At 43.1% G+C, this 16162-nt stretch overlaps 1 protein-coding gene across 1 annotated transcript; it reads right to left on the reverse strand.

Annotated features, from left to right (window-relative positions):
• Positions 1–3974: 3974 nt before the first annotated feature.
• Positions 3975–15758, reverse strand: LOC116464504 (uncharacterized). Its single transcript, XM_058435097.1, has 4 exons — positions 15574–15758; positions 7847–7973; positions 6973–7045; positions 3975–4514 (listed from the first exon to the last, which is right to left on the reverse strand). The coding sequence occupies exons 1-4, from the start codon at positions 15756–15758 to the stop codon at positions 4447–4449; spliced, it is 453 nt and encodes a 150-aa protein (XP_058291080.1). The 3' UTR covers positions 3975–4446.
• Positions 15759–16162: the final 404 nt, after the last annotated feature.

Here is a 16162-nt window from a genome sequence, read left to right on the forward strand (position 1 = left end):
CTGCCCCTTTGAGAGGTGGCAGGAGCCGAAGGAAAAGTCCAGGTTCACATCCTTTTCTCTATGTCTGACCTTTCCCAAATCAGTCAGCATTCAGGCTCTTTTCCGTCAGACCCCACCCAAATATATACAAGAACTCCAATACTTAGCACGGTCCTATAATCCCACTTGGAATGACTTAAATGTCATCTTCACTTTGGACCCTAGCTCAATCTTATGTTGATGACTGCTGGCGCCTTGAAGTACCCCGTGAAGGCCCCAAAGGACCTACCAGGCAGGGGCCCAAGGCATAGCCAGGCAGGACTACATGATCTCTTGTTTAGTTCAGGGGCTTCAGAAAGCTGCATATAAAGCCGTGAATTATGACAAACTAAAGGAGACCACTGAGAACAAAGGTGAAAATCCAGCTCAGTTTATGGCCCATCTAGCTGCCACCCTCAGGGGATATACAGCACTAAACCCTGAAGGGCCAGAAGGCCACCTTATTCTTAACATGCATTTTATTACCCAGTCAGCTCCTAACATTAGAAAGCAACTTCAAAAATTAGAGTCTGGCCCTCAAACCCTACAACAGGAATTAATCAACCCTGCCTTCAAGGTGTTGAATAATAGGGAAGAGGCTGCCAGGCGGCAGCGCGCATTTCGGAATTACAAATGCTTGCCTCCACCGTAAAACAAACCCCAGCAGCACCCGCCTACCTGCAAAAACTTCAAGGCGTACAAACCGCAGCGTTGAACTGCCCCTCCGGGACCTTGCTTCAAATGTCAAAAACCTGGCCACTGGGCCAAGGAATGCCCACGGTCTGGGATTCCTTCTAAGCCATGCCCCTGTGTGGGTCCTCACTGGAAGTCAGACTGTCTGACTCTCATCACCAATCCTGGAGCTCCCGGAGCTCAAACCTGAAATGACCGACTCCTTCCCAGATCTCCTCGGCTTGGCGGCTGAAGACTGACGTGGCCCGAACATCTCGGAGGCCCCCTGGACCATCACAGATGCCGAGCTTCGGGTAACTCTTACAGTGGAGGGTTAAGTCCATCCCCTTCTTAATCGATACCGGGGCTACCCACTCCACATTACCTTCTTTTCAAGGGCCTGTTTCCCTTGCCCCCATAACTGTTGTGCGTACTGACGGCCAAGCTTCTAAACCCCTTAAAACTCCCCAACTCTGCTGCCAAATCAGGCAACACTCCTTTATGCGCTCCTTCCTAGTTATCCCCACCTGCCCAGTCCCCCTATTAGACCAAGATATTTTAACTAAATTATCCTCCTCCCTGACTATTCCTGGACTACAGCCACATCTCAGAGCTGCCCTTTTATCCAATCCCAAACCTCCCTCGCAACCTCTCCTTTCATCTCCCCACCTTAACCCTAAAGTATGGGATACCTCCACTCCTTTGCTTGCAACTGATCATTCACCCCTTACCATCCCATTGAAACATGGCCACCCTTATCCTGCTCAATGCCAATACCCCATCCCACAACAGGCTTTAAGGGGCCTAAAGCCTGTTATTACCTGTCTACTACAGCATGGCCTCTTAGTCCCTACCCCAACTCCCCTTACAACTCTCCCATCCTACCTATTCAAAAACCAGATAAATCCTACAGGCTAGTCCAAGACCTTCGTTTCATCAATCAGACTGTCCTCCCCATTCATCCTGTCGTGCCTAACCCTTATACTCTCCTATCCTCAATACCCCCTTCCACAACTCATTATTCTGTTATTGACCTCAAAGATGCCTTCTTTACCATCCCCTTACATCCCTCTTTCCAGCCCCTTTTTCCCTTTACTTGGACTGACCCTGACACCCACCAGTCCCAACAACTCACCCGGACCGTCCTGCCCTAAGGTTTCAGAGACAGCCCACACTACTTTAGCCAGGCCCTCTCCCATGACCTGCTTTCTTTTCGTCCACTTGTTTCCCATCTCATTCAATATGTGGATGACCTTCTTCTTTGCAGCCCCTCTTACCAATCTTCCCAGCAAGACACTATACTGCTTCTTCAACACCTCTACGCCAAGGGGTACAGAGTATCCCCCTCCAAAGCTCAAATTTCTACTTATCTTGGTATAATCCTCCACCAACATAGGTGTGCACTTCCAGCAGACCGTATTCAGCTAATCTCCCAAATTCCAGTCCCTACCACCAAACAACTACTCCTCTCCTTCTTAGGCGCTGTTGGATACTTCTGCCTTTGGATACCAGGTTTTGCCATCCTAACCAAACCACTCTATAAACTCACAAAAGGAAACTTAGCTGAACCCACAGATCCTAAATCCTTCCCTCGCCCCTCCTTTTACTCTAAAAAAGGCCCTGGAGACAACCCCTACTCGAGCGCTTCCCGACTCCTCCCAACCCTCCTTCCTCCACACAGCAAAAACGCAGGGCTGCGCTGTAGGAATTCTTACTCAGGAACCAGGCCTGTGACCAGTAGCCTTTCTATTCAAACAGCTTAATCTTACAGTCCTGGGCTGGCCATCATGCCTGCATGCCACAGCAGCCACAGCCCTTATACTCTTAGAGTTTCTCAAAATCACAGGCTATGCCCCACTCACCTTTTTATAGCTCTCACAACCTCCAAGACTTAGTTTCCTCTTCACACATAAAACACATACTCTCGGCTCCCCGCCTCCTCCAGCTCTATTCACTCTTTGTTGAAAATCCCATGGGGACCATTGCCTTTGGACAGGACTTCAACCCGGCCTCTCACTTACTACCCACTACAAATCCTAATCCACACGACTGTATTTCCTTAATCCACATAGCCTCCTCTCCTTTTCCCCATATTTCCCTTTTTCCTGTCCCTGACCCAGACCACACTTGGTTTACTGATGGCAGTTCTTCAAAAACCAGTTGATTAACACCAGGAAAAGCAGGATAGGCCATTGTGTCTCACTCATCTATCATTGAAACTGCTGCACTCTCCCCATTTACAATCTCTCAACAAGCTGAATTAATAGCACTAACTCGCCGGGCGCGGTGGCTCACGCTTGTAATCCCAGCACTTTGGGAGGCCGAGGCGGGCGGATCACGAAGTCAGGAGATCGAGACCACGGTGAAACCCCATCTCTACTAAAAATACAAAAAAATTAGCCGGGCGTGGTGGCGGGCGCCTGTAGTCCCAGCTACTTGGAGAGGCTGAGGCAGGAGAATGGTGTGAACCCGGGAGGCGGAGCTTGCAGTGAGCCGAGATTGCGCCACTGCACTCCAGCCTGGGTGACAGAGCGAGACTCCGTCTCAAAAAAAAACCAGTTGCCTTGAGTGGGAAGTGACAGGCGCCCGCCACCACGCCTGGCTAATTTTTTGTATTCTTAGTAGAGACGGGGTTTCACCGTGGTCTCGATCTCCTGACCTCGTGATCCGCCCGCCTCGGCCTCCCAAAGTGCTGGGATTACAAGCGTGAGCCACCGCGCCCGGCCGGCAACTGGTTTTTAGATCATGGAAAGCTCCTTCTCCCTGCCTCTCAAGCTTACTCTATCCTCTCCTCCTTTCGTGACCACTTCCATGTAGGATATAAACCTTTAACCCGCCTTTTAGAACCTCTCATTTCTTTTCCAGCCTGGAAATCCATCCTTAAAACAATCACCTCTCAATGGGCTATATGCCACTCTACTACCCCATCAAGGCTTTCTCAAACCTCGTCCTTTCCTTGTCGTGCATCAAGCACGACAATTTATCCCTGCTCATGATTGGCAAACTGACTCTACTCATATGCCCCGTGTCTGGAAACTCAAATACCTCCTGGTTTGGGTCGACACCTTCACCAGATGGGTTGAGGCTTTTCCCACGGGGTCTGAAAAGGCCACTGCAGTTATTTCCTTCTTCTAACAGACAAAATCCCCCGGTTGGGTCTCCCTACTTCCATACAGTCTGATAACGGGCTGGTCTTCATCAGCCAAATCACTCAAGCAGTTTCCCAAGCCCTCGGTATTCAATGGAATCTTCATGCCCCATATCACCCTCAGTCCTCTGGAAAAGGAGAAAAGGCCAGCGGCCTTTTAAAAACACACCTTACTAAACTTACCCTCCAGCTTAAAAAAGACTGGACCACTCTCCTACCCCTTGCACTCCTCAGAGTTCGAGCCACACCCTGGGAACCCACCGGGTACAGTCCATTTGAACTCTTATATGGCCGCACCTTTCTGCTGGGGCCCAACCTTATTTCAGACACCACCCCTCTTGGTGATTATCTTCCAGTCCTTCAACAGGCTAGATAGGAAATCCACTAAGCTGCCAATTTCCTTTTACCTACTCCAGATACCCAGCCATATAAAGACACCCTAGCTGGACGGTCAGTTCTCGTTAAGAACCTAACCGCTCAAACTCTACAACCTCGGTGGACAGGACCTTACCTGGTCATCTACAGTACCCCAACCACGGTCCGTCTGCAGAATCCTCCCCACTGGGTTCATCGCTCCAGGATAAAACTGTGCCCATCAGACGACCAGCCTAGCTCCTCTGCCTCCTCCTGAAGTCGCAAGTACTCTCCCCCACTTCCCTTAAACTTACCCACATTCCTGAAAAAGAACAATAACCCTGTATACCTTTTATTTACAGTAGGCCTTTACACAGTCACCCCAGTATTTAAACTCTGTCTACTTATGTCCCTACTAACCATTTTCACGTACTCCTAAATGCCCTGCTTTTGTCTATACTACCAGTTCACGCTTTTCCTCCAGACTACTGTAGCTGATATCTCGTGGTGTCACCCTCAAGCTGCCACCCTTAACTCTCTCAGAATGGACAGATGACCTTCTGTGGCAAGGTACTCTCCAATTCTTCCATCCTGATGAAGTTCTTTTCTTTTATACTTACTCTTTGTCTCACTCCCATTCCCCTGCCACCCTCTACCCCTCCCTAGTTATCTCCAGCAAACCATCACCCTCACCCACTCCCTCCTCACCATCTCCAATCCTTCCTTAGCCAGAGATTGTTGGCTATGCATTTCCTTCTCTTCCTCCTGCTACACAGCTGTCCCTGCCCTGCCAGCTGACTCAGCAACCTTCCCCGTCTCCCTATACCTCCGAACCTCTTTCAATGATCCCCCACCTTTACCCTGCCAAACAAATTCTTTACTTCCTAGAAAAATACAGCAAAAACTCCCCTGATATCTAATACCAACAAGCTGCTGATCTCCTCCGTACCTACCTACGAAAACAAATCCTTTACCTCAGCAAGCAGTCACAGAAAGCTTTCATCAGATTACAATCGACAACCCCATAAAATGTGCCTTTTCTAGTTTTCTAATACCTGCCAAGAAAATAATTCCCTACCAATCAAAAACCAAGCAAACAACCCCTGTTTGCATTAGACTAGAAGAAAGTGGGAGGCTCTGATATGAGCTTATTTCTTCAAACTTGCCATCAAGAATGGAAGTCAGGATACTTGGTTTATATTATTATTATTATTATTATTATTATTATTATTATTATTTTTGAGATGGTCTCACTCTGTCATCCAGGCTGAATTGCAGTGGTGTGAACACGGCTCATTACAGCCTCAACCTCCTAGGATCAAGGGATCCTCCCGCCTCCGCCACCTGTGTAGCTGGGACTACAGGTTCACGCTAGTGCCAGGTTTATTTTTATTTTTGGTAAACACGGGGTCTCGCTACGTTGCCCAGGCTAGTCTCATATGCCTAGGCTCAAGCAATCCTCCCTTCTTGGCCTCCCAAAGTGTTAGGATTACAGGCATGAGCCACTAAACCTGGCCAATTTCTAATTTTAGGGTTAGAACTAAAGATTTGAAAGATCACTTCCAGCTGTAGGATTCCTGGACACTACTTCTCCTTATCTGTTTCCAAGACAAATAATGTAATCACCAAACTGGCTTAGGGATAACGTAAGGTGCGCCCTTACATTAAAAAATCACAAAAGTAAAAAACTTAACTGTTAAAGTAAAAAAACACAAAAAGATCCACAAATGGAAACAAGGATGGAAGACGGAAGATACTTCCCTTGCTCTACTTTCCCCACACTGTGTCATTTTCTAAGCCAAAATGCTATTTCCAGCAATAAATTCATTTGAACAATTTTATTTATTTATTTATTTTTGAGACAGAGTCTTGCTCTGTTGCCCAGGCTGGAGTGCAGTGGCGTGATCTTGGCTCATTGCAACCTCTGCCTCCCAGGTTGAAGCAATTCTCCCACCTCAGCCTCCCACGTAGCTGGGATTACAGGTACCCACCACCACGCCCAGCTAATTTTTGTATTTTTAGTAGAGACGAGGTTTCGGCATGTTGGCCAGGCTGCTTTTGAACTCCTGACCTCAGGTGATCTGCCCGCCTCGGCCTTTGAAAGTGCTGGGATTACAGGCATGAGCCACCATGCCCGGCCTGAACAATTATTTAATAACATTTTCAGGAGCAAAGAATATACACTTAATAAAAACAACCATAAAACAACAGACTTCTTTGATGACTCCCAGGGAATTCACTGTACTTGAAATCCTACACTCATCGACTATTTAGTTGGCCTGTTCCCAGATTATCCATACACAAGGAAATCAATGATCCTTCACCTTCATTCTAGAAAGAAAAAAAACGACACTGTTTATCCCCCCTCCCTCCACCCCAGGCAATCTGCTCTCCACTTTCTTCCTAGAGCTGTTTCTCAGCCCCCTGCGTGGCTAGTCACGGCAGGGGTTCCGTTCTCATCAATGGACTCTGGGCAGAAGTATGAGGCCATCTCCCCTGCATGAAGAGTACTGCTGCTCTGCACTCGTTCCTCACACTGCAATCCCCACACATGCACACGAGGATGAGCCCACCATGCCCGGCTAATTTTATTATTTTTTTGTAGAGACAGGGTCTCCCTATATTGCCCATGCTGGTCTCAAATTCTGGGCTCAAGCAATCCTCCCACCTCAGCCTCCCCAAACTGCTGGGAGTACAGCTGTGAGCCACCATGCCCGGCCTAAAATTGAATCTTAACTATTGAAAGCACTAGTCTCAAAGAGAACACAACAAAAACTTACCAAATGTGCCATAAAATCCTCTGGGTCCACAAGTCCCCACGCCATACTTCTTTAGAGATGCTAAAGCTGCTGCCTTTATTGAAGTAAAAGAATTATACTTTAATAATTTATCTTTAAGAGTTCAAAGCGAACATTTCCTATTCTTTAACCCACAGAGCTCCTTCCTCCCTCCTCCACTTTTCTTCCTTTCTTGGAACTATGACAACTCTAACAGAATATAAAGAAGAGACAGGTGTAAAGACTGAGTATATGACTTAAAATATGGAAAAGTTATACTAGCCTGATTCTCAAAACCTGGTTAGTTTTTCTGCATTTGTGGGCCAAGTCTTTCCTGGAAAATGCCTGTTAGCCCACAATCCCAATAGGAGAGAGAGCAATTTCCTAGACCCTTCTCCAACTATTCTCTAGGTCTGGCCTGTTCAGTGCCTAACACTGAGCCACATAAGAGACTCTTGCCTCTCTCTGTCTAGGTCCAGCTCACAACTCTGTCAGACAAAAAGGAATGGGAAAAACTTGCATAGCGCTTTCCAGTGCTCTGATTTTTTTTTTTTTTTTTTTTTTGAGATACAGTCTCGCTCTGTTGCCCAGGCTGGAGTGCAGTGGCACCATCTTGGCTCACTGCAACCTCCACCTCCTGGGTTCAAGAAATTCTGCCACCTCAGCCTCCCAAGTAGCTGGGACTACAGGCATGTGCCACCATGCCCTACTAATTTTTGTATTTTTTGGTGGAGATGGGGTTTCACCATGTTGGCCAGGCTGGTCTTAAACTCCTGACCTCAAGTGATCTACCACGCCCAGCCTGCATTTGTCTTTTATGTCCAGTTTCTTAAATCAGTAATGTTATCTGTCCACTTCAGCAATATGTGCTACTCACCTTAACCCTAGGGTTATCCAACAATCCAAGAAAATTAAATGAGGCGAAGTTTATACATTCTTTTCCATTCACCACAATTTTGTGGCTTGGAGGGCTAGGGAAGAGATCAAGAGTGGTACACGTCAATTACACATTCATGTTACATGCTATCATATTACCTTGGTGGTAGGCACAACAACATAGTGTTGTCATCCTACCCTATTTGCATACTGGTCTTTGAGTTCTTGTTTTTAAGAAGAAATATTAGAGCATGGTACATTAAAAATAAGATATTTTTCCATTAATTTTATTTTTAATCAACTACCTGTACTACTAAAATAAAAAAGAAAAATAAGCTAGAATTCCAAGATGAATGAATGGCAAATCTTAAATGCTTTGGTTTTAAAACTCGCTTAAGAATGAAGCTGCTAAATAAAGTATCTCAGAAAAATCTGGAATAAGCCAAACAGGAAGAAAATATAAAATAAGATCAAAGGCAAGAATAGGCAGAGTGAGTTATGATCTTGCATAGTTAAATGGCTTAAAAAGAAATGTCACGTATAGGAAGCCACTAAAGGGTAAGTGGGATATGTTCCCAATGTCTAAAGTTAACGCTGGAATGCTGTTGAAGAGGAATCCTCACACTCCTGGGGAGTGGGGAGAATGTGGGTGGCAGCTACACTGGAGCCGGATATGAGCCCGGCTGGGACACGAGAATGGGCTCCTGAGGATACTTCTGTTAAGCCCTCTGCTGATCTATATTTGAGCCATGAGCCATGCTTCAAAATCATGGGCTCAAATTATGGGTGGCAAACTGGTAAAGGGCTGTGAGACCAAGTTAGTTGGTCACGATCAGCCTATTTTAACCAGAGGAAACAGTAAAACAAAATAGAATGGAAAAGAAAATATCAGAACCATGGCACAGGGTGAGTGATGGGACTATGTATCTGTACTGGTCCATGTACTGGGTTGCTCTATAAAATGCACTGTAGCCAGAAAAGATGGAGAAACACTGTTCTCATCGATACCTTTTAACAGCATTGGTCATCCTTGAGAAAACACAGATGCCGGGAAACCAGGAAAAGAAAAGAATGACAACTTGAAGTAAATTCATGAAAGCGAACTAACTTATAAAAAAGGCAAGAAGACTCAGTGAAAAAACCATGGGTTGTAGAGTCTGTCAGACAGACCCCCTCTGTATTATGGCTATTGACGACTTCAGAAGCCTAGGGACATCACTGACCTCTGTGATTCTCAGTTTCTTCATCATTAAAGTAGGGGGAGAGTCTACCTCTCAGGGAAATTGCTATTATGAAAGTGCCTGGCTCATAAGAGGTGCTCTCCAAATATTTTCTTTTCTTCTTCCCTAAGGCTTCAAGGGCTTCTCTTTCAAATCCAGTGCCACTCACCTCCTCAACTGTGATTCTGATTTTATCATGTTATTTAGGTTCCTACTTCTCAGGGTTTCCTTAAGTTTCCTAAGTCCTCCCTGATTTTATAGCCAGGTATTGGCAGTCACAAAAAGATTTAAAAAGAACAAAAACCAGAAAACAAACAAACACCTAGATAGACCACCCGTGTACCAAAGGTGCCGTAAACGTTGAGACCATTCTATAAAAACTGTAATACACAGAAAACAAATGATTAAGAACAAGTACATCCAAAACCCCTAACCACGGCTCAAAAACTATCAGAAGGCAGCACGATGTGATGTAGGGATGCTATTTCTGTCCAGCACTTGGAGTAGCGAAGGAACAAAGTTTCCAGTGAGAAATGGAAGTCTCAGACCTGTGCCCCATGCAGGCTAGCAGGAATAGGTCATAACGGGCACTTGATACAGGAATCCTGGAACCTAAAATCTTAGAGGGTATGCTGCAGAAGCAAGTAAATTCCAACCAGAAAGACATCTCCACAATCGAGACCTGAGAGGACTCAAAAGAGAGAAAACAACTTTCCCAATCAAAAACCACAACCCCACCATGAGTGAGAGTCAGCATACAAGAGATGCAGAAGGGCCGGCGCCCAAGAACGCGAGACGCTGGACACTACGAAGTGCTGAGGACCGAGAGCATAAACATAAGGAAAGGTTAAAAAGTTACTAAGAAAAGGACAGGCTGGGCTGGGCATGGTGGCTCACGCCTGTAATCCCAGCACTTTGGGAGGCCGAGGCGAGCAGATTACCTGAGGTCAGGAGTTCAAGACCAGCCTGACCAACATGGTGAGACCCCATCTCTAGTAATAATACAAAAAAATTAGCTGGGCATGGTGGCGCGTGCCTATAATACCAGCTACTCGGGAGGCTAAAGCAGGAGAATCGCTTGAACCCAGGAGGCAGAGGTTGCAGTGAGTCGAGATTGTGCCACTGCACTCCAGCCTGCTCAACAAGAACGAAATTCCATCTCAAAAACAAAAACAAAAAAGGACAGGCTAACTTGCTAAATAGTCAAATATAACTTCCAGAAATAAAATCTAAGAGCCAATAAAATTAGAAATCCAAAAGATAGATTAAATACTCCATCAGACACAGCAGAAAAACGAAAGACAGAGCTGAGATTACCAAGAGATGCAAAAATATGAAAGAGTACATACTGAACATGGAGGATATGAAGGTTAAAAGTACACCGAACATTAGCTCTACGGGGAAAAACTGGAGGAAAAAAGTGAGAGACAATGTTTGAACAGGTAACAGCTAAAAAATTCCCAGAATTCATGAGAGACAGAAATCCACAGACTGAAGTAGAAAAATGAATCCCAAGTAGGATAAATATGAATCAATTACAAGACAAATGACAGTGAAACTGTAGAATTTTACAGACAAAAAGAACTGTGAAAGCCACCAGAAAAAACAGAAGATGAACAATAATTAGACTGACACAGTCTCCCCGTAACACAGGCCAGGCCATGACGAAGAAATTCTCCCAGGGCTGCAGGGCAAATAATGATCCACTTACAACTTGTTATCCACTAACTGTCATCCAAGGAGGTAAAATAAAAACATTTCTCACTAAGAGATACAGCTTACCTTCTCTGAATCTCCATATAACAATCTAATAGAGAATATATTTTAGAAAAAGGAATTTTAAGCCCAAAGAAGCTGCACGGATAAAGAAAGAAACACCTAAAGATTGGCAATAAGAAACTGGTAAACAGGTAAAGACGGTGATTCTCAAATATAATAATCCTGGAGGATACAAAATAAGTGGAGGTCAAATATCGGACCAGGACATCAAGAAAGGGGGAGTGGGGATGGGGAACAACTGAAGTAGGAGTCTAGTAAGTCCCTGTACTGCTCAGTAAGGAAGAGAGGAAGATTAATTAACATTTGGGGCAAGGTGGCTCATGCCTGCAATCCCAGCACTTTGGGACACCAAAATGGGGGGGTCATTTGAGGTCAGAAGTCCGAGACCAGCCTGGCCAACATGGTGAAACCCTGTCTCTACTAAAAATACAAAAAATAGTAGCCGGGCGTGGTGGTGCATGCCTGTAATCCCAGCTACTCCAGAGGTGGAGGCAGGAGAATCCCTTGAACCCGGGAGAGAGACGCTGCAGTGAGCCGAGACGGTGCCACTGCATTCCAGCCTGGGCAACAGAGTGAGACCCTGTCTCAAAAAACAAAAAAAAGTTGGACAGGAATTACTTATGTTAAGCATGAGGAGAAGAAAAGAATAAGGGAAGTCTAATCAAGAAAACCTGATCAAGCAGACTAAAGGCAAAGGGAAAAAAAAAAAAAAAGACATGAAAAAATCAAGGCCACTGCCCTGGAACAAAAGACCACGTCTGTCAGCTGCTCCTGCAACTAGGTGTGGCCAGTGTTGCCGTAACCAAGCTGACAGGCCCAGAAGGAGCCTCTTTTCTGCCCATCTGCCTGACATCCTCCCTTAAGGTGACTTATGAATGGAACTCACACACCTCAAGGGCAGAACACCAGGATGGTAACCTGGGTCCCTGATCATCTGTGGCGCTAGCTACCTTGCTCCACACCTGTGAGGGCAAATAAACTTCTACTTTGCCTAAGCCATCTAAGTCTGGGTTTCCCATTATATGCAGCTGTACCCACTACTAATTAGTTAACAACTTCAACCAGAATGATCTCTAACAATGCTACCTTTAGGTGTTTTGAAGAAATCAGTTTGTTTTTTATAAAGAGAGGTAACATAATTTGACACAGATATTGTACTTATTTCCCACACATAACACATATTCCTGGGAGCGGGACTTCACAATGAAACAGTATACAACCAAGTAAGCAAACCTCTTAAAGACCACAAAAAAAGCAACCCTGTAAGGGGTCAAGTGTAGAATCACAAATACTGAATGAGACTTGGGTAAAATTTTGAGGGACAGCAACATACACAGATTCAAAAAGTTATGAATCCAAGTATTCAGACAGAAGTGAAAATGACAGACTTTAAACATAAATTTTTCAATGCTTCTAATGATGAATATGGTATCCAAGACGCCTAGGAAGAATTAGAATAGAACTGCTGCATGGGGTAAAGGAAAGAGCTGTATTTTTGAATATATTATTTGCACAATGACATTTTAAATATATATGTGCAATTAAATTAATAAATCAAATAACATTATTTTTGGCCATTTCTTATACACCCCCCCCCTTTAAGTTTACATATCAAATTGGCCAACAAACTGTTTTAAATGTTATTGGGAAGATTGTGAATCACCTCATATTTCAGCAGATATTAGTGTTTACTATACAAATAAGTTAGTAATCAAAATAAATGTAAAGAGACGAAATTCCTCGGTTAAAAAATGATACTAGGATTAAAATCCAATTATGTACAAAAGAACTACACACAATGACACAGTAAAACTGAAAACAGAGTCCTATTAATCACAGAATAACTAAATGATAGCTGGTGTAGCTACACTGCTATCAGACAAATGGACTTTAAGGTAAAACATAATTTTTGTTAGAGATAAGGGACTTTCAAAAAGATGTAAAAATGCTGAGCCCACATGTATTTCATACCTCCAAACTAAACAATCTAAAAACAAAACAGAGACAGAGAATGAATCCATATGGTGGGTAATACTGATCTTTACTGTCTCTTTCTTTCTCATTCATTTACATACCAGACAGAAAACGGCTAAGACTGTCAACTATTTGAATAATAATTAAAGTGCTTGATGTAATGGACACAAGACACCTTGAATAAAAGGAATATATAATGTAAATTTTTGTGATAAAGCCGTGGAACATTTGCAAAATTTACAATAAAGTAAGACATAAAGCAAGTCTCAACAAGAGCAGCAGAATCATTCAGAGAAACTATCATCCAGAACACGTTTTTTAATCACATAGCAATAAATTATAAATTACTGAGAAGACAAAAACTCAAGGAAAACATTATGCTTTAGTCAAAGAAAAAAAAAAGAAAATTAAAAAATATTTAGGTCTGAATAACACACATTAGAAGTATAGCCTACGGGCCGGGTGCAGTGACTCATGCCTGTAATACCAGCACTTTGGGAGGCTAAGGCGGGTGGATCGCCCGAGGTCAAGAGATTGAGACCATCCTGGCCAACATGGTGAAACCCTGTCTCTATTAAAAAATAATAACAATAAATTAGCTGGGCGTGGTGGCACACACCTGTAGTTCCAGTTACTGGGGAGGCTGAGGCAGGAGAATGGCTTGAACCCGGGAGGCAAAGGTTGCAGTGAGCCGAGATTGTGCCACTGCACTCCAGCCCGACAAGAGGGCAAGACTCCATCCTCCCTCCCCCCAAAAAAAGTATAGCCTACAGCTGGAATAGTACTTAGAAGGGAATTTACAGGCTTAAACACAGAAAAGTTCATTATCCCTCATACTCAATTTTGAAAGTTTGTAGCAAGTTCATTCAGTAGCAAAACCTGTCCTAAACATATATGAAACTCTTTACTGCTTTTATTTATTCAATGGAATGAAACTATTCTGGGGATGCTGCCCTAGACTGCATGACAGTGGTTCTGTAATAAGGAATACGTACTTTATTATCTTTCAAAACCTTTTTTTAAGCCTGAATCCTGAATAATTACACTCAGGGTGTTTTGTAAAGAGAATGTCAATCAGTACTAGAAAAGATTAAAAATGTAAATTAAGTGTTCCACTAAGTTAGAAAAAGAACAGAGTACACCTAAGAGATATATTAATAGAAGTTAAATAACAAGTAAGAATTTCAGAAAATACAACATAATAAAGAAAAGTCATGCAATGATCTTAGATGCAGAAATGACATTTGATGAAGTTCAACAACTATTTATAAAACTCTTACAAACCTAGATGGGGGAAATGGTCTCAAACTGATTAAGACTATAATACCGAAAACCTACAGATATTAACTGGGAAACAAGAGAGCCATTACTTTTATGAATATGAACAAAACAAGGATGCTTGGTATCTTTTTACTATTCAGCATATTACTAAAGGCCATACCAGTAAAACTGTAAGTCCAAAAATGTGAATAAACAAGTGTGCACACACACGCACGTCTGACGAGAGTCACACTGTTATCGGCAGGTGATATGATCACCTTACATAAAAAACTCAACGAAATCAACAAACTATTGGAATTAATAGTAAATAAAGGTAACAAAATACAAAGTATTTACAGTATCAAGAAAAATATAAAGACAGTAATAAATGATAAGATACACGATGGTCAGCTGAAGGGATGGCTCAACATTTTAAAGATACTACATTTCGCCAAAATAAACTACGAACTCAACGCAATCACAACTAAAATTCCACCAGGATTTCTAACGGAGCTCTGTGAACTTCAATAATTACACAGAAGGATACAAGTTCAGGAATGGCTAACTGAATTTAGAAACAGGCAGGTGCTTTACCAGAAGGAAGCAAATATTACAGACCCCTGTTAACAACAGGTTTGGTACTGGAGCACGTAGGCAGAGACCAATGAAACAATCTAGAATTCACGAGAACTGTGTACATACGAATACCTGGAAAATGACAGCACTTACCCCACAAACCACCAGGTTTCACACAAATTTTTCTCTATGGATAAAGTTGAACAGCCAGGTATAAAGTGAATTCCAGACATATTAAAAATCTAAAAGGTATTTTAGAAAAGATAACAAAATGTGGAAGAATGTCTTTGGGACCTCAGGGTAGGAAATGATTTCTTAACCAAGTCTCCAAGAATACAAACCGTAAAGCCAAGATGGATGCATCTGACCAAGTCAAAATTAAGAAATTTGGTTCAACGAAAGATACCAAAGATAAAGTTAACAGACGGGTGATAGAGAAGAGGTTTATTGTATTTCACTGAATCTAAGATGTCATCAATTGTATTTTATCCATCACTAAGGAAGAGAAACAGTGTCAATTAAAGTACAATGATGTTTTCTTGTCATGTACAGCTTTTTAGTTCATGCTTAATGAAAAGGTCTATTATACATTCCTAGACCCAGATTTTTGTTACACTATGTTTGTACTTATGAAAAGGAAAATAGAAGTCAAGACATTCCTAAAACCTCTTTAACTGAGTTCTGTCCCTCTCCTCTAAGTCGCTGATACCACAAGTTTTCACACCATGTTCTCCTTGCTCTTGGCAGTATCTTGGCATTTCTTACCAGCATGCTCCACTATCATTTCTGAGATTATCTGACATGTTAACTGTCACCCATTCTCAAGTTCTGATGCTGCAACATTCCTATCGAACTAACCTCATAGTTTTATCGTCCTTCCGATCAAATCACACGTTTCTAGAAAGTAAGCTGATACTACCCAAAGACAACAGGAAGTCTGACAAAGAAATCTTCAAAGCCTTTTGTCATCCTCTGCTCTGCAGGTCTGGCCATTTCTCCGGCCATCAGTTGCCTCATTGACCAGCGGGGCATACACTTCAACTGGAGTGCTGACAGTAAGCCCGCCACCACCAGGTTCACTGGTACATAAGCAATGACAACCATGTCACAAACTACCTTCCTGGCTGACAATGACTCATCAGTGACTCTCAGCAGCTTTAAGATTCATCCCCACTTCAGAGATTTTAAACTAGGGAAAAACAGTATGTGTCTTAGAATCAATGTAACAGAGTACTAACCCAAAAATTGACTAAGGATTAAAATCTACAAGGTATACAGAACCGTTGCTAATCAAAAGAAAGACTGGGAATCCAGTAAAAAAAACAGGTAAAAGATATGAAGAGGCATTCAAAGAAGCAGAAAACTCCAGTAGCTAAAAAGTAGATGAAGTGATGCTCAAAGGCTCAAACAGTAAGAGAAATCCAAAGCAAACAGTATTGCTAAACAGAGATGTAGGGAAAACTTGAATTCCTATATACTATCTCAGGGGACCACAGATGACACAGAAA

Source organism: Hylobates moloch, unplaced genomic scaffold (genome assembly GCF_009828535.3).
Source record: "Hylobates moloch isolate HMO894 unplaced genomic scaffold, HMol_V3 SCAFFOLD_851, whole genome shotgun sequence".
Lineage (NCBI taxonomy): Eukaryota > Metazoa > Chordata > Mammalia > Primates > Hylobatidae > Hylobates > Hylobates moloch.

What these genes read in the sequence shown, in the direction of transcription:
- LOC116464504 (XM_058435097.1), bottom strand. Translation starts at nt 15,758, where the DNA reads ATGGTTGTCATTGCTTATGTACCAGTGAACCTGGTGGTGGCGGGCTTA. An exon ending in AGACTTCCTGTTGTCTTTGG is followed by an intron (nt 7,974 to 15,573) that starts GTAGTATCAGCT and finishes CATGAATGTGTA; the next exon opens with ATTGACGTGTACCACTCTTG. An exon ending in AGGATTTTATGGCACATTTG is followed by an intron (nt 4,515 to 6,972) that starts GTAAGTTTTTGT and finishes GTTCTTTTTCAG; the next exon opens with GAATGTGGGTAAGTTTAAGG.